Raw genomic sequence first — 27,879 nt, 5'->3', positions numbered from 1 at the left:
GTTCCCCAAACAAACGACCCGTAAGAGTGTAGATCCAAGTAAAGATAAAGTTTCAATGAAAATTGTGAAACACAAAATTAAATCGAACTTGGGCCTTGAACATTTGTAGAATTTCCTTCTGGGATTACTTGAAGTCGATGAAGTGAAGTGTTTAGCAATGATGTCACATCGACACTTTATGTGAGATGAACAACTATTTTGAGACATTTATGAACACACGAAGAGAGTAACTGAAGGGAGTGGGAAATTATGGACAGAAACTGGTGCAAGAAGATAATCCTTTGATGAACCTTTGTTTTAGCGGCAATGGTGGAGAAGATCGAAGACGGTGGGTTTTAGTGGAGAAAAAGATGGTGGATTCATGGTGTTTTATTAATGGAAAAGGGCCAAAAGTACTCCTGAACTTTCGGAAATAGTTTATTTATATCCTTCGTTATACTATTGGGCCAATTGTGCCCTTACCGTTATACTATGGGCCAAATATACCCCTGAACTTTTGGAAATAGTTTATTTATACCCTTCGTTATACTATTGGGTCAATTGTGCTTACCGTTATACTATGGGCCAAATATACACGGTCTGTCATGTGTCACAATCACACTGGCTAACCCACTTCCCCCTATAATTACACCTAGATTAAATTAATCACCGGATCCGACTCGCTACTTTATTTCACCCAACCCGTTTTGTTTATTTCAAACCCAAATAAAGTATCCGTACCCGTTTTGTTTAGTTCATTATAGGTTTCGTTTTTGTAAAACATGGTAGTATACAAAAACTAGTGGAAGAAGACAATCCTCTGATGAACCTTAGTTTTAGCGGCAATAGAGAATGGTTTTGGTGGAGAAGATCGAAGACGGTGGGTTTTAGTGGAGAAGAAGATGGTGGATTCATGGTGTTTCATTAATGTTTAGGGCGAAATTAGGATAGGTGAGGTCAAATTTTGGGGTGGGTCCATAATATTAGATGGCATGTTGACTAGGTCCTATGTGGACTCATTAATTAACATGACAATACTGCAGTGGGCAGCCGATAGGCATAGGGGTAAACTTATATTAGCTTATTAACAGTAAGGTTATGAGTTACTAAAATAACTTGCTAGGAATAAATGTATACTATTAAGTCAAAGTATGGACTAAATTTGACCATTTTCCCTTTTTAAAATAATGACTACTACTAGTTGATAGCATGTGTTTGAAAAAAAGTGTAATTAGCCATTGTCCAACACGGTCGGGTCATGAAAAGTCTAAAAGGGGGAAGAGAAGAATGGAGTAAAGTTGAGCAAAACCAAAAGAGAATAAAATAATGGCGGCAATAGTATGTTACGGTCCTTTAATCGACCTCTCTAAAGCAGCAGCTCACATCGACGACTATGTCCAACTCCTCGTTTTTGTTCACAACATCACCCCTATTCAGGTACTCTTTTTCTCTCTGTTATTGCTTATCTATGCCTTAGCTACTTTCAGTCAGTGTTGGTTTAATTTTAATTACTGAATAAGCATATAGTATAATTTTGCAGTACAAGCTATGGAGAAAAGGTGGTGCAGAGGTAATAAGGACTGACATACAGGTGGGTGATGACACCCGCCCATATTTTCCTGTTACAATATGGAATAAACAATTGCCCTCCACTTTGGTTGCTGGAAATATCATTTTGCTTCAAAGTAAGTTTTTCCAACTTATATTCAGCGAATAAAGTAATTATCACTGCATCAACCCTGTTTTTTATTTTTTTCATGAGAAGAGAATTAGTATTAAATATATAGTTTTAAAAAGGCCCTTAAACTTGCCAGTTCATTTAGACACTCGAACTACTCTTTACTCCAATTGATGCTTTCGGTTCAATTTTTGGAAACACTTTTGCGCATGTTCTAAGTTGTCATTAGTAGATAAGTTAACCACTTATAATATATCACCTCCTTTGGTTATATTCATTAGCCTCAATAGGTCGTAACACCTCATGCTTGTTCCAATTGAGGTTGATGTGTATAATTAAGGAGATGACATATTTTGTGTTACCTAATAGATGCTTGAGAACACGCACAAGAGTCTTTCCAAAAGTGTCTAATAGGAAAACTTTATCATGTGTTCAGTTGCTTAATTCGAACAAGCCGTAGTAGAGTTTCTAAATACTCCCTCCGTCCCAAAAAGATTGTCTTACTTTCCTTATTAGTTTGTCCCAAAAAGATTGGCACATATCTATAGCTAGAAACAATTTAACTTTATGAGATGATTTACAGCCACACAAATATCTAAGACTTGTTTTGGACCATACATTTCAAAAGTCTTCCTTTATTTCCTAAACTCCGTGCCAAGTCAAACTAAGACAATCTTTTTGGGACAGAGGGAGTAATATTTACCGGCAAGTTTAAAAGGTTATCGATGTTTTAAGCCTTTTAAAAGTATTTCAACAATACATATAGTTCAATTTGAAAACAGTGTGTGTGCACTACCAACTAATCCGCGGGATATTCTACCACTGAACTTATTAACAACAAACACGAATAATGATGGGATTTGAATTTTGGAAATAAAATTATGAGATCTTACAAGAATGAATGGAAATATACAGGCTTTGTTTAGTATATGACTGGTGAATTTGAAATTATCGAACTTTCTTGTTGTCTTCGCTTTGCATTTGCCTATTTCTTATTAGTTTACCTAGAGCTCATGGATAATAACAAGGTTCATTTTGGAGTTATATGCAAAAAACTTCTAAAACGTAGTATGTCACATTGAAATTTTTGTGGGGTAATGGTGCTCACTGCTCAGTCATTGCCTCATATAGCTATCTCGTCCTCTCTACTTCTCACTTCCATGGAATCTGCTATTGTATAGTTGATCAGGTTTATATATTAATCAGCATTGTTAAATACTCTTGAGTATGTGAGTTTGTGTGTTCTAAACTTTAGTTTTCAAATAATGATGTTGCTCCAATTTTCAGGTAATGCATTTAATAACTTTTTTAATTTCAGATGTTAAGATAATAAGAGTTGGCGGATTAATCGAGGCTAGAACTGTACATTGCTCAACTTTGCAATGTGTAGTCCATTCATACAAGTCACTTGCTTCTAAAGGTACTCTCTCTCTCTCTACAACTCATAAGGTTCTGCTATACTATGGTCTTGGTCACTACCCAGTGTAATCCCACAATAGTGGGGTCTGGGGAGGGTAAGATGTACGCAGCCTTACCCCTACCTGGGTAGGGAGGCTGTTTCCGATTGACCCTCGGCAACCCTCCTCCTTTATCCGGGCTTGGGACCGGCAATGTGAGCGAGCTCACACAGGCGGAGAAGGTTCTGCTATACTATATTTGGTATATATGATCAGGCTTTGGAGTATCAGGAATGCATGACTAGACACTCATTGTTGTAAAGGGTGACTCGAATAAAAAAACTAATCCTTAATGGCTGCCTAGCATTAACTGTTTTCCAGGGGGCAGAGCCCAAGAAGACTATGCATGTTTGGATGCAGTAGCGAATTTATATGTAAAAAAGGGTCATGTGAACCCGTGGTCACCCAACTAATCTCAGTATATAACTCTTAAAATATATCTAGTATTACCTTTTGGCACCCATGCTACAAAAGGCTTAGTGGTGCACTTGGTTGAAGCTAAGTTATTTACCTAGAGGTTCAAGGATCAATCCCCACTTGATACATTTTTTGCTCCTTTCTTTAGTAGTGCTCCCATCTTCTCGAAATCCTAGATTCGCCTCTGTTTGGATGCCAGTGTAATCTTTTCTGAATAATTGGGTGATGCCACTAAATTAACCTTCTTCGAGAGGCTAGTATATCGAGTTACAAACACTGATGAAAGAAAAATCAAGGCAGCTCGAATGCTTATTTCTCCTATGGATATCTGTCATTTTGAACACCATTTCTATCTTCATGATATAATATTTAGATTGCGAGTCTTTGTTCGCCCTCTCTTTCTCTCTTTGTTGCAGATGATAAAGAAATGCATTTTTCCTTGTTTCGTTGAACCTTTTTGGCGGCCCCATTAATAATGTGATATTGCCAATGAACTTTTGTATCAAAATGCAGTTAACCAACATGCTAACTATCAATTACGATAAATTGGATAATTTTTTCGTTTCTTCTTCTTCTTTTTCTTTTTTGCAATACCTTGATGTGATGTGGGTGTAAATTGTTAAATGTGTTAAAAATTGATAAAAACGCTCACAAATATCCAGTCCTCACAAGACCAAGAACAGAATAACCTTGAGGTGTTGGATCAGTTACTCGGAGAACAAAAAGGGATCCCTCCTTGTGTAATTTAGCAGTTCTCCAAAAATAGAATAGGGAATTTTCGGGAATTTTTTTGTTGAGATTAACAAGAATCAACCAATAAAACATGCTTTCAGCCATATAAATACCCAAAAAAGAAATCTATTTCTCTAATCAGCTATTTCTAACCTCTTACAAAATTCTCATCAACTGTAAATGTGTAATCTTGGGAAATCACACCCTCAATCTGTAGTGACAGGAAGCTTATCTATTAGCTTAACATAATCTTTCTTACTAACTTAAGAGAAAAACTTATAAGCAGCTTTACCCGTAGGCCTTTCTCCAAATAGATTAATTTAAACTTTCATGCAGTTATTCAACTAAATAATTGTTAAGTACTATGCTTCGAAAGCGGGTCAGACTCCTCTATGAGGTAGCCACCAGATTGCGATATTTGCAGGAGGGATTTGAAAAATTAGTCTTCGACTCCCATGTGGCACCACCAAACGTGTTGGACAGCCGAATTTGATTTTATCCATGCTTCACTTGTCATGAGTGCCCAAGATAAATTAATTTCTGCTCTCTGATGAGACTTCTAGTACTTAAAATTGTATTTTATGTCTCAACATTAGTTCTTCGCAAACTTTCACAAGCATAAAAAAGGAAATACACACTGTTTGTTTAGTGTGTTTCTTTCAATATCACTGTAGTTCGCTGGAAGCTAGACCAGTCTACTCCAGACCTGGGATAAAATATTGATTTATTGTCTTTGCAGGTGTGGATGAGCTGATGCGAAGCTGTCGAATTGGTATGGCAGCAAAGGATAAGCTTCAGAAAATTGTTACATGGCTGCAGCAGGGAGCTGCTGTTGAATTAAAAACCCATCAAGTATGTATCATTTCTCTTGAAACTTCTGTGCTAACTTTCAGCAGCATACACTTGAGTAGAGACTAGGATTGATCAAGCACCCTTTTCTCCTTCTCAAATTTCTTTTTTCCCTGTGCCCCACCTATGCACGGCTGAGACGTAGGAGGTTTCTTTTCTTCTCCTTAATTAGTCTCACAGTTGATGAAGTCCAAATTTGGATGTATTTATGCTGCAGAATGAATTTATTTGTAGACTATCTTGTCCTCCGTTATGTATTTCAGGCTGCTTTATCAGATCAAACCCCACCCCACTCGGATCAAACTCCTCTGGTAGAAACTTTTCGGCTGTTACTAGGACCATTAAAAGCAATGATTTAATTAAAAAGTTTTTAAACTTGTTGTCCTATTTTACCCTCAATCTTTATTGTATTTACCTAGGAAATACTGGAAATATAAGTTTGGACAATTTTTCATTATTTTAGCTTAACTTTGAAAAAGTGAATTTCTTACAAAGTTCAAGATTAGGATTTGAGTCTAACATTAGACTTTGCTGGGTTATTTATGTAGAAGGTGCAGTACCATGAAGATAAGTCGTCCCAGTTGTGCTGAAATTAAAACCACTAACTTTTACTGGTAAAGAGGATATGATATTTGTCAAAATAAGGAGAGTCAGGTACTCCATCAAATTATAATTTGTCTGATGGAAGAAAGCTGTGGCTTTTAATTAGCTTTTATTGCTTATTACTGATTTTGTATTACCAAAGGTATTCAAGATTGATTGGTATCCATATCATAGTGATAAGTGCATGGTCATCTATCTCTTCACATCTATTATCAAATGAGGATGTTGAGAATGGATGTGTGGGCATACTAGGAGATATAGGATTAGAAATGGAGATAAACGTGGCAAGGTGGGAGTGACCTCCATGGTGGACAAGATGAGGGAAGCGAGGCTGAGATTGTTCGGGCATATGAAGAGGAGGAGAACAGATGCCCCCGTGAGGAGGTGTGAGAGGTTGGCAATGGTAGGTCTGAGGAGAGATAGCGGTAGACCGAAGAAGAATGGGGGAGAGGTGATTAGACAGGACATGTCACATCTTCATCTTCAGCTTACCGAGGACATGATCCCAGATAGGGGGGTTAAAGTCAAGGATTACGGTCTAGTAGTAGACGAGCGATGCCTCGCTTTTCCGTGGGAGAGGCATGGTTCTAGTGTGGATCGAGCTCCTTTCTGCTCCCTCTTCTCCTTATCGATATTATTACAATTATTCTCGTGTTATTCTATTCTTCAATTTATTACTACGTGTTGTTTCTTCTGCTTCAGTTATCTTACTATTTTACTGTTGATATTTTCTTTCTTCAGTATTTTCAACATTGCTTCTTTACTACTATATTCTTCAACCCTGTTTTGAAAGTCTTTACTTGAGCCGAGGGTCTATCAGAAAAAGCCTCTCTACCTCACTCAAGGTAGGGGTAACGTCTGCGTACACTCTACCCTTCCCAGACCCCACTTGTGAGATCCCACTGGGTATGTTGTTGTTGTTATCAAATGACTGCAGTTAAAGGATATTTATCAACTGACTTGCTTTATGACATATAATGAATGCTGGCTTCACGTATTTGCAGTGGAAGCAGGCATCAATAAATTGGAAAGCGCATGAAGAGACAAAATCTCAGGGTTGCGTCTCTCTTAAAGATTTATCTGATCTTCCTGATTCCTGCAAAGCAACCTTATATGCATCGGTTGGTGAAGTATTTCTGCCAATTACCTGGAGACATCTTCCTGAATCTGATGTTGAAAGCATGTTCATTAGTAAGACACTATACGTGCACCCAGATTGCAATGTGGCTGACGATCTAATTACCGCTGGCTGCCATCTCTGCGGTAGTCCTTTGAGTTACGAATCTAGGTAAGACGAAGAGCTGAACCACTCCTCTTTCCTGTATGTATGCTGATGAGATGTCTATGACATTTAGCAAAAGATATATCATTGTGGTTTGCAACAGTACAGGCAGTGTTAAAGATGCCACATCACTCTATTGTCAGGAGAGCTCCAATCACCTTCATGCAGTGAGCATGATATATCGACCTTTCATGGTAAGATTTTTTCTTTCAACTGGTAGCATTCTTTTTCTTGTAAAAATTAGCTCCAGAAAACTCTTCCATTACTGCTTATGTCACATTCTTTTTCTTCCAAAGCATGGTGTTTGACGCCTGAACTTTTTATGTTTCATTCTGGAACTTAAACTTCACTCTAGTTGACACCAGTATCATAAATGTTTTTCAAACTCATTGACATTGCAATCACTCAATGATAATGATGGACGGGTGAGATACTTTCAGAGCAGAAATTAGCTGAAGTGCAATAAGAGCATCTAACCTCTTATTCTTAGTTTAGCTTTGTTTATTTGGATTTTTTAAAATTTACCATCTCAATTTTGCAGCTATATGTGTGGGATGATGCAACGTATGCTCCATTTCTTGTTAAAAACAAGGCAGCTGAAGCGTTGTTTGGAAACGTTAGAGCTGAGGAAGTGTTATCTTGCTATAAAAGGCTAAAGGATGGAAAAGATCATGCTACAAATTTAGCCTGCAGAACGGATGGCATGGCTGAAAGGACTCTGCTTGAACATAGTGTTGTTGGGGAAGGTATTTCAGTCACTGGCACATCACGCACCGATGAGGGCAAGGAATTGAAAGAAAAATACAAATTTGATGTAAGACCAAATTTTTATTTGGTTTGGTTAATTCTATTGAAGTTGCTACTGCAACAGGAGAATAACAGCCCTTTGAAATTTAAAGTTACTATTAATGCAGCAAGAGATTTGGAATGTGGGAGGTATGAGATGATCTCTGTTTCTCTGCCGTCCTTTATAAATGTCAATTAAGTATAGGAGTCTTTTTACCCCTAAATGTATTGAATATATATATATATATCTTCGGAAGAGTTCGTGTGTTCATAAACTTCATAATTGGGAGTTCTTTCTCTAGACTCCTTGACTGAAGAAATTATGAATAACATCTCTGTTGCTCAAGTGTGAAATAAACTCTCCTTTTGATACGAGTCTACCATCTTGATTTAATATTTGTCATTAAATTAAGTTGGTGTGCTTTTGCATTCGTTTTGTCCTTGTATCATCTAGGGGATGCTTCTTCTGTAGACGAATTTGTTTTTAAGTAATGTTCTCCTGGGGAGGAAAACTTGGATTGAGTTGGGTGTTTTCGTTTCTGTTGTATTCAGGTTCAATGTGTTACCCAAGCCAGACTGTGTCATGTAAAGAAAGAAGTCACTGTGGTTTAGGTCCTATTCTTTTTAGAAGGCTTTTGGTCTTGTCAGACACTTATATGCCAATAGAAAATATAGAGAACAAAGACTTACATGCCAATAGAAAATATAGAGAACTGTATAATATGGGTCTAACATGAGCTTAAATGGAGTGACGACGTTAGTGAGGATTCATAATATAACTGATGACTCCAATTTATTTGGGATTGAGGTGTAGTCATTGTGGTGTTGTATACTTGCACATAGAAATTCTTTTGGTTGTAAAGGTTTGTGTGAGTGGAAGTTACTCCAGTCCAAGGCCAGAAGATGCCCAAACAAGTTGTTTCGAAAAACATTTCTCAAGCCTCTACAAAGATCTCCCGATTTATCTGCCTGAACTTCGATTTGATTTTCCAAAACATGAGAAAATCATGTAAGTTTTGGCCTCTGAAAAGGACGAGCGGTGGAAACTAGAACTCAGTCTTGACCACGATCTCGATATGAACTTGGTCGCGCTTCTCCGATTGACAGATTTCCAAAAAGGACGAATTGAAGCAGATGATTGTACTAAAAACAAAGACCTCGGCGGTCTCATATTATTTAAAATAGTTAGGAAGCTGATCCTACCAAAAAAAAATCAGTTCTTTTGTCTAAAAGCTGGCTGGTGCCTTTTCACATTCAAAAAAGACTGCATTCCAAGTTTCTGTATATAGTTTACTGCAGCACTACGCCTAAACTGTGCAGCCCTGGTTGATCTTCAATGCCGAACTCTTTGTCTAAGGGCATGCAGAGTTATTTGAAATAACTTATTTCGACTGTTTGAGTTGGCTGATAACCTTATCTTCATTATGTTTCTTCTTGCATTGTAATAATGTAATGTTTCTACATGCTTTTGGAGGACCAAATCTGGTGTTTGTTTACTAGAGCTTAGAAAACTTGGAATGGGTTGCTGGAAGGTGTGAGAATATTACAGTAACGTTAATCTGATTTTGCCGCATAATGAAATGAATAGAGTAAGAGGTTATGTAAACTACTTTCATCTCCGAAGTACAAGGATGTAAAACAAACTCAAGGCATGAAAATAATTTCCCTGTAATTTAAGAACAATCAGGCCATGATGGAGTAATTTTGGACTTCTACATTGTTACTGATAGAAAGCATCCTAAGAAAAAAATAGTTGTGAAGGCACATCACAAGTGTAATCACACCATACATTATTTGACTTCTTTTCAGCATATGACGATATTCAAGTTACAAGCCAAGGAAACAGTAAACTGACAGCAAACAGTACTCGAAATGCTACATGAACTGCTTAAGCCAAGGTCCAGACGGCCTGAATGCTATCAATGTTCGGTTGCAGTATCAGCCAAGGTATCAACAGAAGCAGATCCTTGTGCTTCTTCCAAAAGCTTCATTTGCCGTTCTGCATGTTCTCTTTCACAAGCACTGATACCCATAATTATATCTAGCATCGTCCCAGTTGTGCCAAAGAATACAAGGGGTGCCAAGGATTTTCGTTTTATACCCACTGGAATTGCAAGCAATGCACCAGCTACAGAGAAAACCCATGTCCCCAGAGCACTGCAGTAATTTAAATATCAGACCAGAAAGCTTCGGACTAGAATAAATAAGACAAGCAACACAGCCCATATACAAGCAATCATGATTATACCACTCCAATAGAACAAAGTATAGCATGAATTCAATTTCTCATGACAGATACAAACATTCGCATTCAGAATTTGTGGTATGCCATGCATTGCCTGATTGCCAGAAGGCAAGCTCAAAAATACGAATCAAGGAAAAACTCTCCTTTTCCGAACCCACATAAAGAAAACTGCCTCAATCTTTCCTACTCCCTTCCAAATTTAAGGTTTAATACCAATCTAACACATGTATTAGGAGCACAATGCCAACTTCTCTCCATGTATAGATACATAAATGCGTTCACATTGAATTTTCCATCTGTTGATTTTACGAATGCAATGATAGAGGAATATTAAACAGCATGATACGGACAAGAAATTACGTCACAACTGCAATCCTCATGGAGATCAAAGATATTCCAACCTTCTCTTTCAAAAAATTTACCTAGGAGAAAATCATCACACAAGCTCCCAAGGGCTGAAAAATCTTAAATATATTCAGGTTCCAGTACTTATTATTTTTATTTCGTATACTGTTGGCCTGATATGAAATTAAATGAAGAAACATGGTCAATAAGGATTCGTCTAACAGGTTAGAATTTTTCAGGGCTAAAGAATACTTAAAAATGAGAAAGATAGAAGAGCATGACCGTTACAGTTTGAAGTTGTATCAGAACTGCAACACGAAATAATAACACTGAATTCTATCAAAGAAGAGTACTTGAAATGACAAGATGAACGTGACTGTGATTTTATACAGTATGATAATCACCAGAGGGTCATGAAAGTTTATTTCCAAAGAACATACACCGTATACAGTTTAAGATAGAAAGGATCAAATAGTGACTTTGGAAGATGGAGCACATAACAAGTGGCATGAAACATTCGATCAAACGTGGTGTGGATAAATATCATCCATCATACTGGTTTCTCATAACTGTCCTGTTCATATTTCACTGAACGATACTGCTATCATCTGCGGTGCAAGGCATGATGACCCTAAAAGGAACTAGAAATGGCAATGAGAGGTGGGTGGCACTACATATTATACTGACACCATTTTTTTTTATTTTTTGTAATTTTGAGAAGTATTATACTAACACCATTATTCGCCCATTCCTTTGACATTTCCTATTGAATCAAAGCATTTAGCTGCTTTATTAACATGACCTACATTGAACTACACATCTATTAAGAGCAAAATTTTTGCCTGACACAAGTTTTAGAAGTAATGGTTTGAAACATAAAAAGGTGAAGAGCATCACAAGAAACAATTAGTAGTTTATATTTGTTTATTATTGGAGGAAAGAGTTCCATACAAGTAAATAGATCAAATCTTTATGACAAACCAAGAAGGGGAAAGAGATTGGGCAGCGCCTCAGTAGCCACCGTAAGTCTGTAATAATCTCACCCCCAAATTAAGCAAAGTTCCACTTCCGTTAATTCTAAGGCAAGCAAACTAGACACTAACCTTCTTGACACCCTCAACATTTTCATATGTTATTTTCTTTCTCTTTTTATGACATAGCTTGGAGACAACTCGGCTATTCTATTGTATACCCGCATCCTCCCGTGCCTAATGATTTTGATTACTAAGGTTTAGGCCGACTGAAAAAAGTTGTTTCACTTTTCTGCCTCTAGTGGGATTTCAATCCTGGACTTCATGCTCTTCATTGACCGGTAAGGTCACATCCTGATTGCATTTTTTGTGATAACTTTAGAGTTGAACTCAATACAATGTGTTAGCATTGTGGATTTAATCAACTACAACATACCCAGTGTATTCCCACTAGTGGAGTCCAGGGAGGGTTGGATGTACGCAGACCTTACATTTTTTGTGGGGGTTGGGAGGTTGTTTCCGATAGACCCTCGACCCGAGAAAAAAAGGATTTGAAGCATGATATCAAGAATAAATATGAAAACAAAGTAGTAAGATAAAAGGCAAATGAAGAAACAGATAGCAGTACACCTCGAAGAAAAGAATCTACACGATTACTAACTAATACTACTAATAAGGAGAATACTCAGCTACCTACTAATCTCCTATCCTAATCCTCGACCTCCACACTTTCTAGGTTTCATATCCTCAGTAAGCTGAGTTATGTCATGTCTTGTCTAATCCCCTCCCCCAGTTCTTCTTCGGTCTAGCTCTACCCCTCCTAACTCCTATTATAGCCAAAAGTGGATTTAATCATTGTTTTGATTCTAAAGTAATTATTTGCTAGGAGAACGATTAAAAATCAAATAACGAAATTGTTCCCCATTTCCCCCTTTGCTCTGACATGGGAAAAAAAAGTTTTTTGACATGGTCAAAATCTTGATTGGTTGTCAGAAGGGAGAAGCATAGAATCTTTAAACCTAAATGAAAAGTACAAAATTTCTTTCCTAATATCCTTAAAAAAATTGACAATGGATTCAGAAAATTTGCAGATAGAAAAATATGTGTATTTTGTGTATATAAAACCAATAAAGGGATAAGGAAAGACTACTGACTTGGAGACTGAGCACTCAGACAGTTGTTTTACTTCCTCTTGAGCTGCCATCTTTCGTCTGATTATGCATAACAAAAGTGAGCCTCTATTGTTGAGAAATTGACATTCATACAGTAGTTGTAACCCGCCCGGATCAATCCTGATCCATTTAATACAATGGGTCCTTTCTTTCGTAAAAGCAAGGCAATTCACACAAATGTCCCTATTTTGGGGTGGTCTTTAATTTTTGTGCCTAAAATTTGTGGTCTTTAAATTTTAGCTTTCGATTTCGTTCGACATAGTTTATGTTTAGGTTCTACGCATGTATTATAATATCTCACAAGTTATGCCAGACAAAGCAAAACTTTCTAACACCCAACATAATCTGAACACCAACATAAGTTTAGAATTTGTTCGGCATAGTATACCTTTAGCTTCACATATGTATCATAACATTCACACAAGTCATGCCGGACCCAACAAATTCTTAATAATGGCATAAGTTTAGATTTCGCTCGACATATTTTATGTTTAACTTCTCATATGTAGCATAACATCCACACAAGTTATGCCGGACAAGGCAAAACTTTCTAACACTTAACATAATCTGAAAATACTACACAACTTATGCCGGATAACTTAGTTCCTACATAATTTGTGTCGTGCAAGGCAAAATTTAGATTTTCGAGGATAAAAATATTACAGAACTTATGCCGAGCGCAGTAAATCTGGATATTTTCATTAGATAAGCAACAGGGACAAAAAATTAAAGACCACATATGAGGACAAATTTAAAGATCCGTGCTTTTGAAAGGCAATCAGGGTAAAAACTTCTAAAAGTAACCCAATCCAAAATCATACCCATTTATTGTTGAGAAATTGACATAAATAGTTGTGCACCAAAATGATAACCACCAAATGTATATTTTTGTATATTAAAACTAGGGAAAAGGGTCACATATACTCTTCTATTTTAGTTTATTGGCTAACTTTATCCTCCGTTAGTCAAAGTGATCAAATATATCCATCTGTTAGCTAAAGAGTCCACTTATACCCTTAAGTGGATGGAAATCCCCAATTCAGCCAAAATTACTCATTAATTAAAAATATTCATGCCCCATATTATAACCCGCCCCGACCCACAAAAATAATTTCACCCCACCCAAATATATCCCTTTTAAGTTCTAAAGCATTTCAGCCCCATATGTTTTGTTCTTTCCTGTGTTTGAGCGAAACTTTTTTTTGCTTCAAAATAATTGTTGCTTTAGGAATTCAAGAAAATAATTACGTTGTATTCTGTTCACAACTATATTCTTCCTAATAGTGCTCAATTATCAAGAATCATCTAGTAGGAGTAATAAATAGGGATAACCCAAATGATATCTTTTATTTATTGTTTTTTCAATGGGTGTGAATAAATTCAAAACGACACTTATTTTTTATTTTGGGACAGAGGGAGTATCTGCTCTGGCATTTTGGTTTGGTTTTAATTTTGCTTTTATGAAAATTTCGACTTTGATTTTTTTGGGAATTGCCAAAGTAGCTGCGTGTGATTTAATTCTTCGAAAGGCTCCTTTTGGAACTTTTGTAGTTTTTTGTTTCTCTTGCCTTTTTACACAAGTTTATGAGTTTTTGCTAAAACAACAGCCAAAATATAAATATCTCCTGAAAAGAAAGTAATTGGTGTTCTAACAGTCAAAAAACTGAACCAAAACATGGGACTGAAATGTTTTAGAACGTAAAAGGGATATATTTGGGTGGGTTGAAATTATTTTTTGTGGGTCGGGACGGGTTATAATATGGGGCATGGGTATTTTTAATTAAATGGGTAATTTTGGTTGAATTGGAGATTTCCATCCACTTAGGGTATAAGTGATCACTTTGGCTAACGGAGGGACATATTTGATCACTTTGGCTAACGGGGGATATATTTGATTACTTTGGCTAACGGAGGGCAAAGTTACCAATAAACTAAAGTAGAGGTGCATATTTCACCCTTTTCCCTTAAAATTAATATGTAAAAGATATATATATATATATATATATATATATATAATAGTGTATATATTTTTTTATAAATTTGACTAGCGAATGTAATTATTGTTTACCGCTCGGCTAAATATTTAACTTTTCCTTGTATTTATAGTCTATTTAGATGCTCCTTGGACTATGTGCTAGTAAATTATGGGACTAGTTTTGAATTTCATTTGTATTCTTAGCCCCCGTTTGTCCATACGAATTATTCACTTTATTCCGAATTTTTTTTTCACTTTTTTCCGAAATCAGCGTTTGACTATGAGAATTCCAAATACAACTTGAGTTGTATTCCGGAATGACAAAAACTAAAAAAACTTGTTTTTAAAAAAAATTTCACTTTTTTCACTTTTTTACAACTACATTTCACCAAAAATTACAATTTCAAAAACTATGGCCAAACACAACTCTAACTCCAACTCCAACTCCAAATTAAAAAAAAAAGTGATTTTATCTATGAACAAACGGGGCCTTAGACTTCTGCTTTTGTGTTAAAAAATGTTTTAAACTTATTTTGAATCTCTTATGGTTTACATATTTCATACAGGTTTAATTTCGTTTGGGTTTTGCTTATTGAGTAATAGCTCTCTAGGTGTCCTTAGATTTGGAAGACGTAATTGCACGGTTTCCCTTCAAATGGGCTGGTCTTTACTTTTTGCGGACAAAAGTCCAAATGACCTGATTTGGCGTGTGACATTTTTTCAATTACCTTTGAAACACTGGTTGATTTTCCGTCGGTAGCCAAAAAGGTGGCTATTTGTCAAAATCATCCGTTCCAGGCCCTTGTGAAAATTTTGACGGTCCATTGGTTGGAACAGCCCAACAAGTAGCCCAAGTTGGTCATAAGCATGCAGTTAAGCAGAAAGAGCCACCTGTATTTTGGCGGTTAATATTTGAATCAAAATCCTTCAGGAATCGTTGCAACTCCTCTCAAAATTCTATATATAAACTATTGGAAACCGCTCAACTGTCTGCTAAACGATTTCATTCTGTCTTTTTCTTTGAGAAAAAAGAGGATTAGAGCAATATTGAATTCAACATCTTCTCTTAATTCTTCTTTATGAAATCACCATTAATGGCCACACTTGCTTCCCGCTTGCAACACTCTGTCACTCCCAATGCCCTCCGATCATATGTAGCTGAGTTTCTCTCCACTTTCTTTTTCGTCTTCGCTGCTGCCGGCGCCACCATGTCTACCCGTGAGTTCTTGATCTTTCTCTTATTCAAGAAAACAAATTTTATCATCAAGACTACATTTTACGTAGTAAAATATTGTAAATTACCACAATTATAGTCAGACGCGGAGCCAGGATTTGAAGCTAGTGGATTTGGGATTCTAATTCGTTTAAGTTACTGAGTCTTAAAGTAGCAATTTATACATATTAAATGAGTTTTTCAAGACAAATACAAATTTTGAACCAACGTTACTGCAAGTCTTATGCTAACTCCGCCCCTGATCATAGTAGTGTATGATGGCATTTCTGACTTGTTAATTAAAGTGAAATGGTGCTCTTAAGTGTTGTATAACTTATATAATGTGATTTTACAGGGAAAATGATGCCTGATGCGACATCAGATCCATCTAGTCTAGTGGCAGTTGCAGTAGCAAATGCATTTGCGTTGTTCGTGGCAGTGTATATATCAGCCAATATATCCGGAGGCCATGTGAATCCGGCTGTGACGTTCGGCATGGCTATTGGAGGCCATATAAGTATTCCCATGTCTATATTCTACTGGATTTCTCAGATGCTTGGGTCTGTCATGGCTTGTCTTCTTCTCAAATTCACTAACCAGGTTAGTTATTTTGAATATATATAGCTTTCGGTTTTAAGAAATTTCCATGCTTGTGGTCCTTTTTACATGTTAAATATCCCACATTTGTTGAGGAAATATATTGTTGTCTCCTTATATGATCTTGCGCATTTCCCAACTATGAGTTCACTTTTGCAATTGAGTTTGGTTTGAAATTCGTTTGCTTAATTAACACGTTCCTCTCAGTGCCAATTTGCCAAAAGAATTTCATTGCAAAGACTTTCCCTTTACTTGTGTTGCAAATTTTAGTTACGTAGCAACGCTAAGTTCTAGCAACATACTAGAATAGCCTTATCTCTAGATCTTGCCAAATGAAATAAACTAGAGAATTTTCAGTTTCACGTTCTATAATTTCCTGAATCCAATGATCAACATCTTGAATCTGAACTCATTCTTCTATAATAATTTGCTGATTATGGTACACGCTGATTTTCTCTTTTTGTAATAATTGCAGCAAATTCCAACACATGGAATTCCTCAAGACATGACTGGTTTTGGAGGAGCAGTACTCGAAGGCGTAATGACATTTGGTTTAGTGTACACAGTTTATGCAGCTGCTGATCCTAGACGTTGCATCCACGCAGCAATAGGGCCATTGGCAGTTGGCCTTATTGTTGGAGCAAATGTCATGGCTTCAGGCCCATTTACTGGGGGATCAATGAACCCTGCTTACTCATTTGGCTCTGCTGTTGTCAAAGGCAGCTTCAAGAATCAAGCAGTGTACTGGATTGGACCTTTCATTGGTGCAGCCATAGCTGGGCTTGTGTATGATAATGTGGTTTTCCCTGCACAAGTGACTGAGTCTTTGATGGGAATAGGTGGTGGGATTACTGTTGTTTAAGTGCTGCAGTTTTTAGTTGCTTTTGTTGTATTACGTATTCATAGTCTGTAAAATAGAATGTCACCTTTTCTTTTGTAGAACATCAAAGTGCTTAATCATAGTCTAGTTAGTTGTTTTAGTGGCAAATTAAGATTATTCAAGACTTCTTTTTTTGTTATATTAATGTCAATTTAAAGAGTGAAAATAATGCTCTCAACTACTTTTTATATAATGCGTTATTTGGATAACTATCATCAACCATAACTCCCAAAAAAGGACCATAGGAGGAATAGGATTCCCCATCTATGAACCCACCTGCTTATTATCTTCTTGATGATCTAGTCTAACACATTAAAGTGTTAGCTAACAAGTCCACCAATGATCTAATGATCCACTAGTCAATTCTCATGAGCTGATAAAGAGGTTAGTTAATGGCTGCTATCCTTTTCCTATCTTTTCATTGATTCAAGTATTCAAATTGTGAACTGCTGTTAGCAAAATTGCTATCTAAAAATTCGGACTTGCAACATATCTCATTCAGAGTAATTAAAGCTCGAATAACCCTAGTCGATAAATAGAGCCCGTCTATCCTCCTTCAGACCATTATGAAGTAATCAAACTAGTTCCTGTTTTTATGCAAGAGATGAAATGGAATGAAGCATTTACTCGTGTTGATAAAACTGATTTAAATTATTATTTTGCCTTCTTTTTTTTTTACTTTAGTAAAATTCGGGTTGAGAAATTTGGTAAAATGTGATCACAACTATATCAACTGAAAGTAGATATGCGATCCTCTTGCGAAGCACTTAATAATACATGTAATAATAGTATATAGGCTTAATACATAAACAACTCCTTAAATACCTGAACACATAATAAATTGTTTCTATTATATATTTTTTGTTCAAATATTTTGTAAAAGATTTTGTGATGCAAGCCAACTTTCCTCTAGAACTTGCACACCTCGAGCTAGGAAGTTCATGGACTTTTCATCAAGTCACTACTTTGAAGGCTTAGAGGGTGCTTGGAGTGAAGGCTTGAAGCTTAAGAACGTGCTAAAATGGAAGTAAAAGACTCCATTTGAAAGAATACTTGAAGTAGGGAGGAAAAGACTATTTATGCAAGGAGACTATTTTTTGAATGCAAACTATCATCCCTAAAGAAGACTAAAGAAGACTTTTATTTCATTAAGGATATTTTTGTAATAAGCCTATCTTTTAGTCTTACCTAGTTTAGTATACATACCACATTATGTCATTTTATTCCTTAGTTTTAGATTTTGATGAATATGAATATTGATGTTGTTCTTAAGAGAGAATTTTGAGAGGCTTAGGGGGATAAGCTCTTGTTGAACCTGGTTTGGAAGAGGGGTTGTTTGGGAATACAATTCCATTTAGGTTCACTTCATAATTTTAGGTGATTGTTTTGGTTAATTCAATTGAGGTCTTAAGCTTTAATATAGCTTTTGGTTGCTTTTGATTCCATATCCTTTTATTTTATTGTTCTTAGTTTCTTGTTTCTCATTTCAACATTGCATCATTTTGTATGTTTTCAAGCGTTCTTAACACATTACGCAAATAAGTTAAATACTTAAAATATATTTTTGGCCCTTATAATATATGACTCGGCATTTTTGGTTCCTTCAAAGAGAAAAACATAAGTATTATATTTGGTAGTTTATAGAACTATATTGAAGTAATAATACAAATTTAACAAAACACGTCAATAAATTTGTGAAATTTTGACAAGCAAAATCTCCCCCAACAAAGCACGGTAAATAAACAAAAGATTTACATTTCCTCTTACCAAGAACAGAAAATGAGTTATTGCAGTACATAGAAATAGAATAATATTATGTGTTCAATATCCTTGTGTTGGAGCATAATAGGAGCGAGTGACAATTGAGAAAGTAGGTCGACAATGGCGCCTAAACTCGTAGCTCTATCCTCCTTATCTTCCCTTTGCCCATTTCACATTCCCAATTACCAAAATTCAGCAAGTAAGCTTAACATGCACAAATTCCACACTACTCCCAAACCCAACCTTATCCTCTGCAAATCCACACAGATCACTATCTCAGAATCCGAACCCGAGGGATATGGAGCTGCTGCCCCGACCCTAGGTGACATATATCTTCAACGCCAACAAGCTTCATCTGTGTTAGCCACAACTACAACTAACAAGAAAAAGAAGAAGAAAGATAGAATTCTCAATGTTTCCAACTTGGCTCCTTGTTGTTATGGTTGTGGAGCTCCTTTACATACATTGGAAGTGGATGCTCCTGGTTATGTTGACCAGGACACATACGATTTGGTATTATCGAGTTTTCTACTTTGTTTGCTAATGCGTTCTATCCATTTGTCATAAAGTCTATTTTGTTTTGGGAGTTCTACTCAACTAATTTATCCTCAAAATTTTAGAGATAATGGTCAAAACACACCTAAGTATCACCTTTTTTTGCCAGTTTTCTACTCAACGATTAGGTGTTTGTGTTTTCTACCTGAACTATTTATCGAAACACGCCTTGAATCTGACTAGACCAAGTGTTTGAATACAATTGCTATAGGGCGTGTGACAACTTAATCTGCCCATAAAATTTCGTCGACGTGGCAGCTGACTTATTAATTTTGTGGTGTGTTTTGATAAATTGTTGGTGATCAGGTAGGAAACGCAAACACTTGATAGTTCAGGTAAAAGGCTCGCAAAAAAGTGATACTTCAGGTTGTTTTTGACCATTATCTCAAAATTTTAACTTGGTAAAGTATCATATTCACTAAATTTGTTAGATTGCTACTGTTATTTCCGAGATATGGATTGTACTCCCTCCATCCATATTTACTTGTCCATGTTTGACTTGGCACACCCCTTAAGAAGCAATAAATAGAATGATAATTTTATTATATCACCCTATTTATTATAAGTCATCTCACTCATTGAGAAATGAATTGGAAATAATTACTACTTAATACTCCCTCCGGATCAAAAAGAGTGTTCACTAAGCCTTCTTTTCTTGGGTCAAAAAGAGTGTCCACTTATCAAATCAAGAAAAAATTAACCTAATCTTTTCAGATTTGCCCCTATTAAGTGTTATGTGATCAAATCCAATACCTATTTAATTAGGGACAGTTTAGTCAAATTACCTATTTTGTCTAGGAGTTTGTATTTTCTTCAGGGGTGTGCAAATGCCTAAGTGGACACTCTTTTTGATCCGGAGGGAGTAGTTAATAATGAGGGTAAATTAGAAAAAAAATGATAAATTATCTCTTGTTTTTCTAAACTGGACAAGTAAAAACGGACATCTATTTTTAGTAAAGTGGACAAGTAAAATTGGACGGAGGGAGTATAAGTTTACTGTTGATGCTTTCACTCAGTTTTTTTTTTGGGGTGGATGACAGAAAAAGAAACATCACCAACTTCGTAAAATTCTTTGTGGACGGTGTCGCCTATTATCTCATGGGCACATGATAACTGCAGTAGGTGGAAATGGAGGTTATCCCGGAGGCAAGCAATTTGTTTCAGCAGAAGAGCTTCGAGAAAAGTTGTCTCATTTGCGCTATGAGAAAGCTTTGATTGTTAAATTGGTAATCACTGAAAAACAACTCCAATTTGTTTGTGATTTCTTAATGATGTTCTAATCTCGGGTGCTGCCAGAGTATTATCCTGACTGCTTTATTCATATGTTCACTGTCCTATTTGAACGGCTATACAGCTTTATCCTGCGTTGAATTTGTAGGCCTCGGGCTCAGCCTAGGCTTATTATCTGTGCATTAGGAATCCTTGATAAATCTGAACAGCCTTGAAACCAGGAAGTAATTGACGGATAATAACATTTCAAGTAGCATTTTTCTTGTTAAAAAAATGAAGATTGTAGTTTACTATGAAAAACATTACTTATTATTGATGCTAAGTATACAAGTGAGTTTTTTTGCAATGAAACTCACTGATGAGCAAATGCTTTCATCAATTAACAATGTCAGACAAATTAAGCTCTTATCTAATGGGTTGAAGAATTATCATCCAACCTTGTGAAAGCTTGTATTTTAGTCTTAAGATTGATCACCCTGGTGTTATTACTATATTGATTAAACAATGTTCTCATTTTCGAATTCATGTCATCGACTACTAAACCTTGTTTATTTGTGTTTTCTGTGCTCTTTGTGCTTTCATGATCACCACATGTAGGTTGATATTGTAGACTTCAATGGCAGTTTTTTGGCTCGTGTGCGAGATCTTGCTGGTGCAAATCCCATAATTTTGGTTATAACTAAGGTAATAATAGCAACTAAGTGATATACAGTTAATGGCAATACTAACTTGTATATTTTTTCCGACTAACATATTTTGCATTCTCTATTTCACTTTCTTAAGGTGGATCTTCTTCCAAAAGAAACTGATCTTAATTGTGTCGGTGACTGGGTTGTGGAAGCCACAATGAAGAAGAAGCTTAAGTAAGTTTGAGGTGTATTATGTATCCTTTATATATTAGACTCGTATGGTGCAATAGAAGTTATAGCTTCAGCTTGGATTAGTTGGCTTGCTTCTTTTGAGATCCTAATTGTCAGTTTGTCATCTATAACCACTAACCAGTATTGCTTTTGCGTGATCCTTTTGGAGATTATGTTCACTTGTAGTAATTTGAGTATCTCTCTCCTGTTTAGTAGTAATATTCAGTTAGTGATTGTAGTTTAGGTAAGTATCATTTCAGACTTCTAATCCCAAGAACAAAAAGATCACATAAAAATCTAAAATAGTATGCTTTTTTTTTTTAAAACTGGTAATGTTAATAGTATGCTCCTTTTTGCAGTGTTCTGAGTGTTCATTTAACAAGTTCAAAGTCATTGGTTGGAATCTCTGGGGTGGTGTCAGAAATCCAAAAAGAGAAAAAGGTCGGTTTCTTCTCTATGAAGATGTAAGATTACATTTGTCCATTTTTGGATAAAACTGCCTTTGTTTTGTATGGCTATTGTTCGAAAATATGAATTTTTAAACCCGCAAGGGTCGCTCAGTTGGTTAAGCATGGGGCTTCCATAATGGAGGTCTCAGATTCGAAACCCCCTGCCTACGAAAGTAGGGATTTGCCTTCTGGGTCAAGCTCGTCGCACATGGCTTGTGCCTAGTGCGGGTTGTCTCACTTGTGTGGTTTGCGGGCTAGTGCACAGGAGCGGGGTTTACCCTGTGCGCACCCAAAGGGTAGCGGCTGCGGGTTCCCTTGTCATTAAAAGAAAAAAAAATGAATTTTGATATGTACATATTCATGCACTTTCTTCTTAAAATTTTGACGCTTACCAACTTTCACTTGGACTAGAACGCAATAAAATTACCATCAGGAGATCCTTATATCTAAATAGGATGTTTGCATTGCGATGTCTGCATTGCATCTTTTTTTGGGATGCTGATCAGTATGCTGTGGCCCATTCCCTCAGAATCTCATTTAGCATCCCCCAAAGGAAAAACCTCATGTTTGCTGGAACTACTATTTCATGGTTTATTCTAGTTCATCCATCGCTGAATGAGCTGATAAATAAATAGACGTGTCGTGATTCTGTTTGATGTATCTCTTTAGACAGAAACTGGATAAAGTTAAGTATGAAAGAGATTGAGTCTGAATATGTAGTAATAAAGACACCTAATGGAATCAAATCAATCTCTTCAAGTAAAAGTTCAATCCATCTTGCTAGTAATTTGCATTAAAGGCTTGTTAGTTCTTTCTCATATATTTAGATATCTTGTGATCATTATTCAATACTTGAATGCCCAATTCCAACTTGAAATAATCTTGGTTGTCCAGTATTTTTTGAATCAAGCCCAATTGCTTGTTCTTTCAGCTATTAGATGAACCTTCTCGATTTTAATTGAAGGATCTTTATTACTTTGTAAAAGGAACTTTCTTCCTGCTTACAAACATAGGGCAGGCTTTACTTTTAGATTCCATTTCTTCACACCATTTTACGGCTTACTAATCTGCTATTAATATTTTCCTGCAGGGAAGGGATGTATACATTCTGGTCAGTATCTGAACTTGGACTCTGAGGATTAGTCACATTTTATTTTTTTGTGCTGTGTCTTTGTGACTTCTTGAATTTAATTCTTAGTTGTCTGGAATCAATTTATGTAAATATCAAGTGCTATTGACTTTCAGGGTTCAGCAAACGTTGGAAAATCTGCATTCATCAATGCGCTGTTAAGTAAGTCGTTTATGAGCCCCCGTATTCATCAAGCTGTTGGTGGGTGATTTAGTACACAGGTTTAGTTCTTAAAAAGTGTTTTCTCTTTGGGGGCTCAAATGCAGTAGCTGAGTTGCAATACATGAACCCTTAGATTTGATTGCTATTGCTGTAATTTTGTTAGGGATAACGCATCATTACCCCCCTAAACTATACCCGAAGTTGCTACGACACACACACCTTACCTTTTCCTGGATTCTATTGTCTCCCTAAACTTTTTAAAAACGGAATAATTACCCCCTAAAGGCTGATGTGGCAAGAGAGAGCATTGACGTGGCAAGGAGAGTGTGTTTCACTCTCTTTGGGAGAGTGAGAAGCACAAAAATGTGGAAAACTTATTTTTTTCTTAAAAATCTGTATTTTCTTAAAATATGGAAAACTGAATTGTATTTAAAAAATATGAAAAATCCCTTTTTTTAGAAATCTAGTTTTCCAAATTTAGTTTAAAAAACGGGGTTTCCACATTTTAAAAAAATAATTAATTTTTCCAAATTTTTATAAAATTCAGTTTTTCACATTTGACAAGAAAAACACTTTTTTCAGTTTTTTTTTAATAATCCAGATTTTATTTGAAAAATATAAGTGTCCTAACAAAATGAAATCATGAAAATCAAGATTTTTAAATACATTTTTAAAAAATAATCAAGTTTTCCATATTTAAAAAAAATCAATTTTTCCATATTTAAAAAAAAATCCATGTTTTCAGTTTTTTTTTTTTAAATACGGGTTTTAAAAAAAAAAAAAAAACAAATTTTCAGATCTTTTAAATATCCATTTTTCAATATTTTTTTTGAAGAAAATTCAGTTTTTCATTTTTTTTTAAAAAAATTGACACGTAAGCCAAAAAAAAAAAATTAAAAAAAAACAAATAAATATACGTGTGGCAAGGAGAGTGTATGTCACTCTTCCATATGAGAGTGGACATCAACGTTTAGGAGGTAATTATTTCTTTTTAAAAAGGTTTAAGGGATAATAGGACCCAGGAAAAGGTAAGGTGTGTCGTAGCAACTTCGGGTATAGTTCAGGGGGGTAACGATGCCTTATCTCATTTTGTTATTTTCTTATTTTTCCTTATCAAAAAAGAAAAACACTTATTTTTCCCATGTCACTTTAAAAAAGAGCAGGTTTCTAGTGTCTATGGTCATAGAGTTTGTCTCAAATTGGAATTTTGTTCTGCGAAATCACTAGAAAGATCTCGTCGACAAGTCTGCCTACCCAACATAACCTAATATGCGGATGTACTCTTTCCATTACTTCCAACATCATATTTTATGAGTTTAGCTTATCAATTTCTTTTTATTTAATAGATTATTAATATGAAATTTTACCAAGTGATGGTCGCTTCAATTTTCCAATGAAATCTTGCTTTGACCTGGACTAATGTGCTACCAATATAATGGCAATCCGGAATTGTAGTTTTCAGTCTTCTCTTTTAATGCATGCTTGTTCTTTAAATCTGCTCTTTCATTGCTTTGTCCACTCCTCATTTTTTTCTGTTATTACTCTATCTTACTGTGACTGTGTAATCAGATACAATGTCATACAAGGACCCAATTGCAGCCTCTGCACGAAAATACAAACCAATACAATCAGCTGTTCCTGGAACGACACTGGGTCCAATCCCAATTGATGCTTTCCTTAGTGGTGGGGTAAGTGTATCTCACTATGGCAAATGATCATCCAACTTCTTTATGTGATAGCTTCTAAAATGGTGTTTGAATTACCGCGTGCAAGGGAAAGTTAAAAGTGTAGTTCTTGAATCTTAAAGAGGAAGAGATCCTATCTAACTTCAATTAAACTCGTGGGAACTTAATTTGCGGTTGAGAATTTTTTTCCCTAATGCTTGAATATTTAGTTCCACAGTGAAACTCTGTTAGAATAGTACTAAAACATTTGACCAAAGCTTCAAGCTGCTCATAACCTTTTTGAGTCTCAAACGAAGCCCAGGAAACCAAATCTACACAATGCTGATAAATCATTCTTGAGAAAAATGAATAAAGATTCATAATAGCTGATGACATTAATCAAAGTCACCATAGTGTCCTTAATGTGACACACACTAATTTGCTGAATGAATCCTATGAATAAAGATTCATAATAGCTGATGACATTAATCAAAGTCACCATAGCTATTGTCCTTAATGTGACACACACTAATTGCTGAATGAATCCTAACTTTCTTGTCTTTTCTTTTTCTCAAAAAATATTCCAACATTAAAGATGAATACTTGATAGATTGATATTTCTTCCAGTTTGTGTGATTTTAACAGTTTTTATGTGCTTTATTACAATTTAGAAATTGTATGATACCCCTGGAGTCCATCTTCATCATAGGCAAGCTGCAGTTATTCATGCGGAAGATCTCCCTACTCTTGCTCCACAAAGTCGTCTTCGGGGTCAAGCTTTTTCAGTATGCTCTTTCTCCAACATTTGCTTTAAGAGATTTTGATGTGATCAAACTTGACGTGTATTGAGTATTTCTCTCTTTTTTTCCTGGTTTTCTAATGAAACAGAGCTCTGCGCTAAACTTGGACTCACAAATAGCTGACCGAGTGAGATCAAGTGGCTTGAGTGGATTATCAATATTCTGGGGAGGCCTTGTGCGAATTGATGCTTTGAAGGTTTCTCATAAAAATCTAGTCTCCTTTGCATATATAAGCTTTCCCGATCAGTCAGTTTCAGTTGGTGCTCACTTTAATATTACTTCAGGTTCTCCCAGAGACTTGTTTGACATTTTATGGACCCAAGGCATTGCAAATTCACATAGTGCCTACTGATGAAGCAGATGAATTCTACAAGGTAATGCCAAACTCTCGTATTTATACTAAGTGGTCTCTGACCTTTGACCTTTTCGGGGTATGGATGGCAATGTAAAAGAAAGAGAAAAAAAGCACAGCACACACAGATACAGAATTGAAAGAAATATGGAAGTTCCTTTTCTGTTTTTTTTTTTTTTTTCTTGTTTTTCTAGGAAGAGAGTTGAATGAAGGAAAATTAAGTTGTAGAATTCATGGGTTCTTATTCTTTTTGTTCCAACCGTTGCTTACCTTCATGATAATTTCATAGCGAAGCCTTAAACAATAGGTAGAGTAGTCAATATATGTACTTTGCACTTGAAACATCTCTCATTGTTGCAGAAAGAACTAGGAGTTCTATTGACACCTCCGACAGGAAAAGAAAAAGCAGAGGACTGGATGGGACTTGAAATGAAGCGCCAGTTACAAATTAACTATGAAGATATTGAGAGGTGAGCACATTCATGTCTCACAAATTGTGACACGATCTTCTTTCTCAAAAAAAAAAAAAAAAAAAAAGTGACTATCTGGATGCCTAATATGCTTCTTTTTTCTGTGTTGCAAATTGTCGCAATAGACCTACCTGCGATGTGGCTATATCTGGTCTTGGATGGTTCTCCGTTGTACCAGCCGGAAAACCTAATCCAGTTTCAGAAGTTACAGCTGGAGAGCTAACATTTGTTGTCCATGTCCCGAAGCCAGTAGAGATTTTTGTTCGACCTCCTATGCCTGTTGGCAAAGCTGGAGGACAGTGGTACGACTACAGGGAGTTGACAGAGGAGGAATCAGAAATGAGACCCAAATGGTTTTTCTGATTGTTACTAGTTTGAGTTTTACCTTTTATATGATTGACGGCATTAATTATTTTTACATTATTAGTTCAATTAAATGATAACTGTAGGTAATCGTTGTAAAAATAGGTGCCTAACCTGGGAAAATAGTGCAGGGTACCTGCTACAACGAGTATACATGGTTAATGTAAAAAAATCTTGCACTGTAGGTGTATATAGTTTAAATCCACTTTGATTGCTTCAATCCGAATATATCATGCATATGCTGTCTGTAAAACAGCCATGGTACCAATTTTTGCAGCTGGCTAGGGGAAATCTATCAATTTGACGATCATAAATCTCTAAACATTCCACCAAACCCAAAGAGATGGTAGATCTGACTGCAGAATTACACTGTAGAGTTAATTGAGGAAGACAATCCAGTAGCAGATAAAATTGTATCTTCATGTTCTGCAGCTTCTCACGGAAATGCCCGACTTTTTTTTTTTCTTTTTTTTAAAAAGAAGGAAAATGTCCCAACTTGGGTAAATTGGATAACATATGCGTCCTGAATAGATAGATATGTGAGGCGCGAGTAATACAAAATACATATAACCAAAAAGGTGTTATAGTTACCAACAAGGGTTATGGTGGAGTAGCAAGCACACCTTTATCCTTATTTCATAATTAAAGATTTCGAGTTTGAGTACTCAGTCACTTTTGTTAAGGAGCTCTTTGCCCCTCAATGGGGACTTCCTAGTACTCCTCCCTAACAATTGTTATATGTTGTTTTTTTTATGTGCAAATAAAATCTTAGTTTAAAAGAGAAATCAAAACGTTTGAATAATCTTATAGTATAATTAAAACACATGTAATAAACTTAAAGTCTTAATAGTCGCCTTTACACATTTTCCCTAACACTTAAAATGGTCAGACATCATGGAAGAT

General features: G+C 35.9%; 4 protein-coding genes across 5 annotated transcripts; 3 read left to right on the top strand and 1 right to left on the bottom strand.

The window, feature by feature from the left end:
• Window positions 1-1,183: 1,183 nt before the first annotated feature.
• On the top strand, window positions 1,184-8,158 carry LOC132631710 (uncharacterized). Of its 2 annotated transcripts, none has more exons than XM_060347389.1 (7): window positions 1,184-1,416; window positions 1,520-1,664; window positions 2,976-3,077; window positions 5,003-5,115; window positions 6,720-7,003; window positions 7,101-7,191; window positions 7,539-8,158. In XM_060347389.1, exons 1-7 carry the CDS (start codon window positions 1,306-1,308, stop codon window positions 7,980-7,982), a joined length of 1,290 nt encoding a protein of 429 aa, XP_060203372.1. In that variant the 5' UTR covers window positions 1,184-1,305; the 3' UTR covers window positions 7,983-8,158. The 2 variants fall into 2 exon arrangements, with proteins under 2 accessions (XP_060203372.1, XP_060203375.1); XM_060347392.1 differs by having other exon boundaries at window positions 1,207-1,416; window positions 1,507-1,664.
• Window positions 8,159-9,435: 1,277 nt separating this feature from the next.
• LOC132631709 (uncharacterized) lies at window positions 9,436-12,659 on the bottom strand. The gene is made up of 2 exons (XM_060347388.1): window positions 12,499-12,659; window positions 9,436-9,940 (listed from the first exon to the last, which is right to left on the bottom strand). The coding sequence occupies exons 1-2, from the start codon at window positions 12,546-12,548 to the stop codon at window positions 9,703-9,705; spliced, it is 288 nt and encodes a 95-aa protein (XP_060203371.1). The 5' UTR covers window positions 12,549-12,659; the 3' UTR covers window positions 9,436-9,702.
• Window positions 12,660-15,429: 2,770 nt separating this feature from the next.
• Window positions 15,430-17,340, top strand: LOC132633978 (probable aquaporin TIP5-1). The gene is made up of 3 exons (XM_060350320.1): window positions 15,430-15,709; window positions 16,060-16,304; window positions 16,777-17,340. The coding sequence occupies exons 1-3, from the start codon at window positions 15,571-15,573 to the stop codon at window positions 17,161-17,163; spliced, it is 771 nt and encodes a 256-aa protein (XP_060206303.1). The 5' UTR covers window positions 15,430-15,570; the 3' UTR covers window positions 17,164-17,340.
• A 1,589-nt stretch (window positions 17,341-18,929) lies between these two features.
• On the top strand, window positions 18,930-27,196 carry LOC132631708 (putative nitric oxide synthase). The gene is made up of 13 exons (XM_060347387.1): window positions 18,930-19,455; window positions 20,538-20,723; window positions 21,325-21,411; window positions 21,511-21,590; window positions 21,947-22,028; window positions 23,127-23,147; window positions 23,282-23,327; window positions 24,897-25,015; window positions 25,663-25,776; window positions 25,880-25,987; window positions 26,076-26,165; window positions 26,504-26,613; window positions 26,739-27,196. The coding sequence occupies exons 1-13, from the start codon at window positions 19,063-19,065 to the stop codon at window positions 26,974-26,976; spliced, it is 1,674 nt and encodes a 557-aa protein (XP_060203370.1). The 5' UTR covers window positions 18,930-19,062; the 3' UTR covers window positions 26,977-27,196.
• Window positions 27,197-27,879: the final 683 nt, after the last annotated feature.

Source organism: Lycium barbarum, chromosome 3, assembly GCF_019175385.1.
Source record: "Lycium barbarum isolate Lr01 chromosome 3, ASM1917538v2, whole genome shotgun sequence".
Taxonomy (NCBI): domain Eukaryota; kingdom Viridiplantae; phylum Streptophyta; class Magnoliopsida; order Solanales; family Solanaceae; genus Lycium; species Lycium barbarum.
This window is presented reverse-complemented; position numbering and strand designations above follow the sequence as displayed.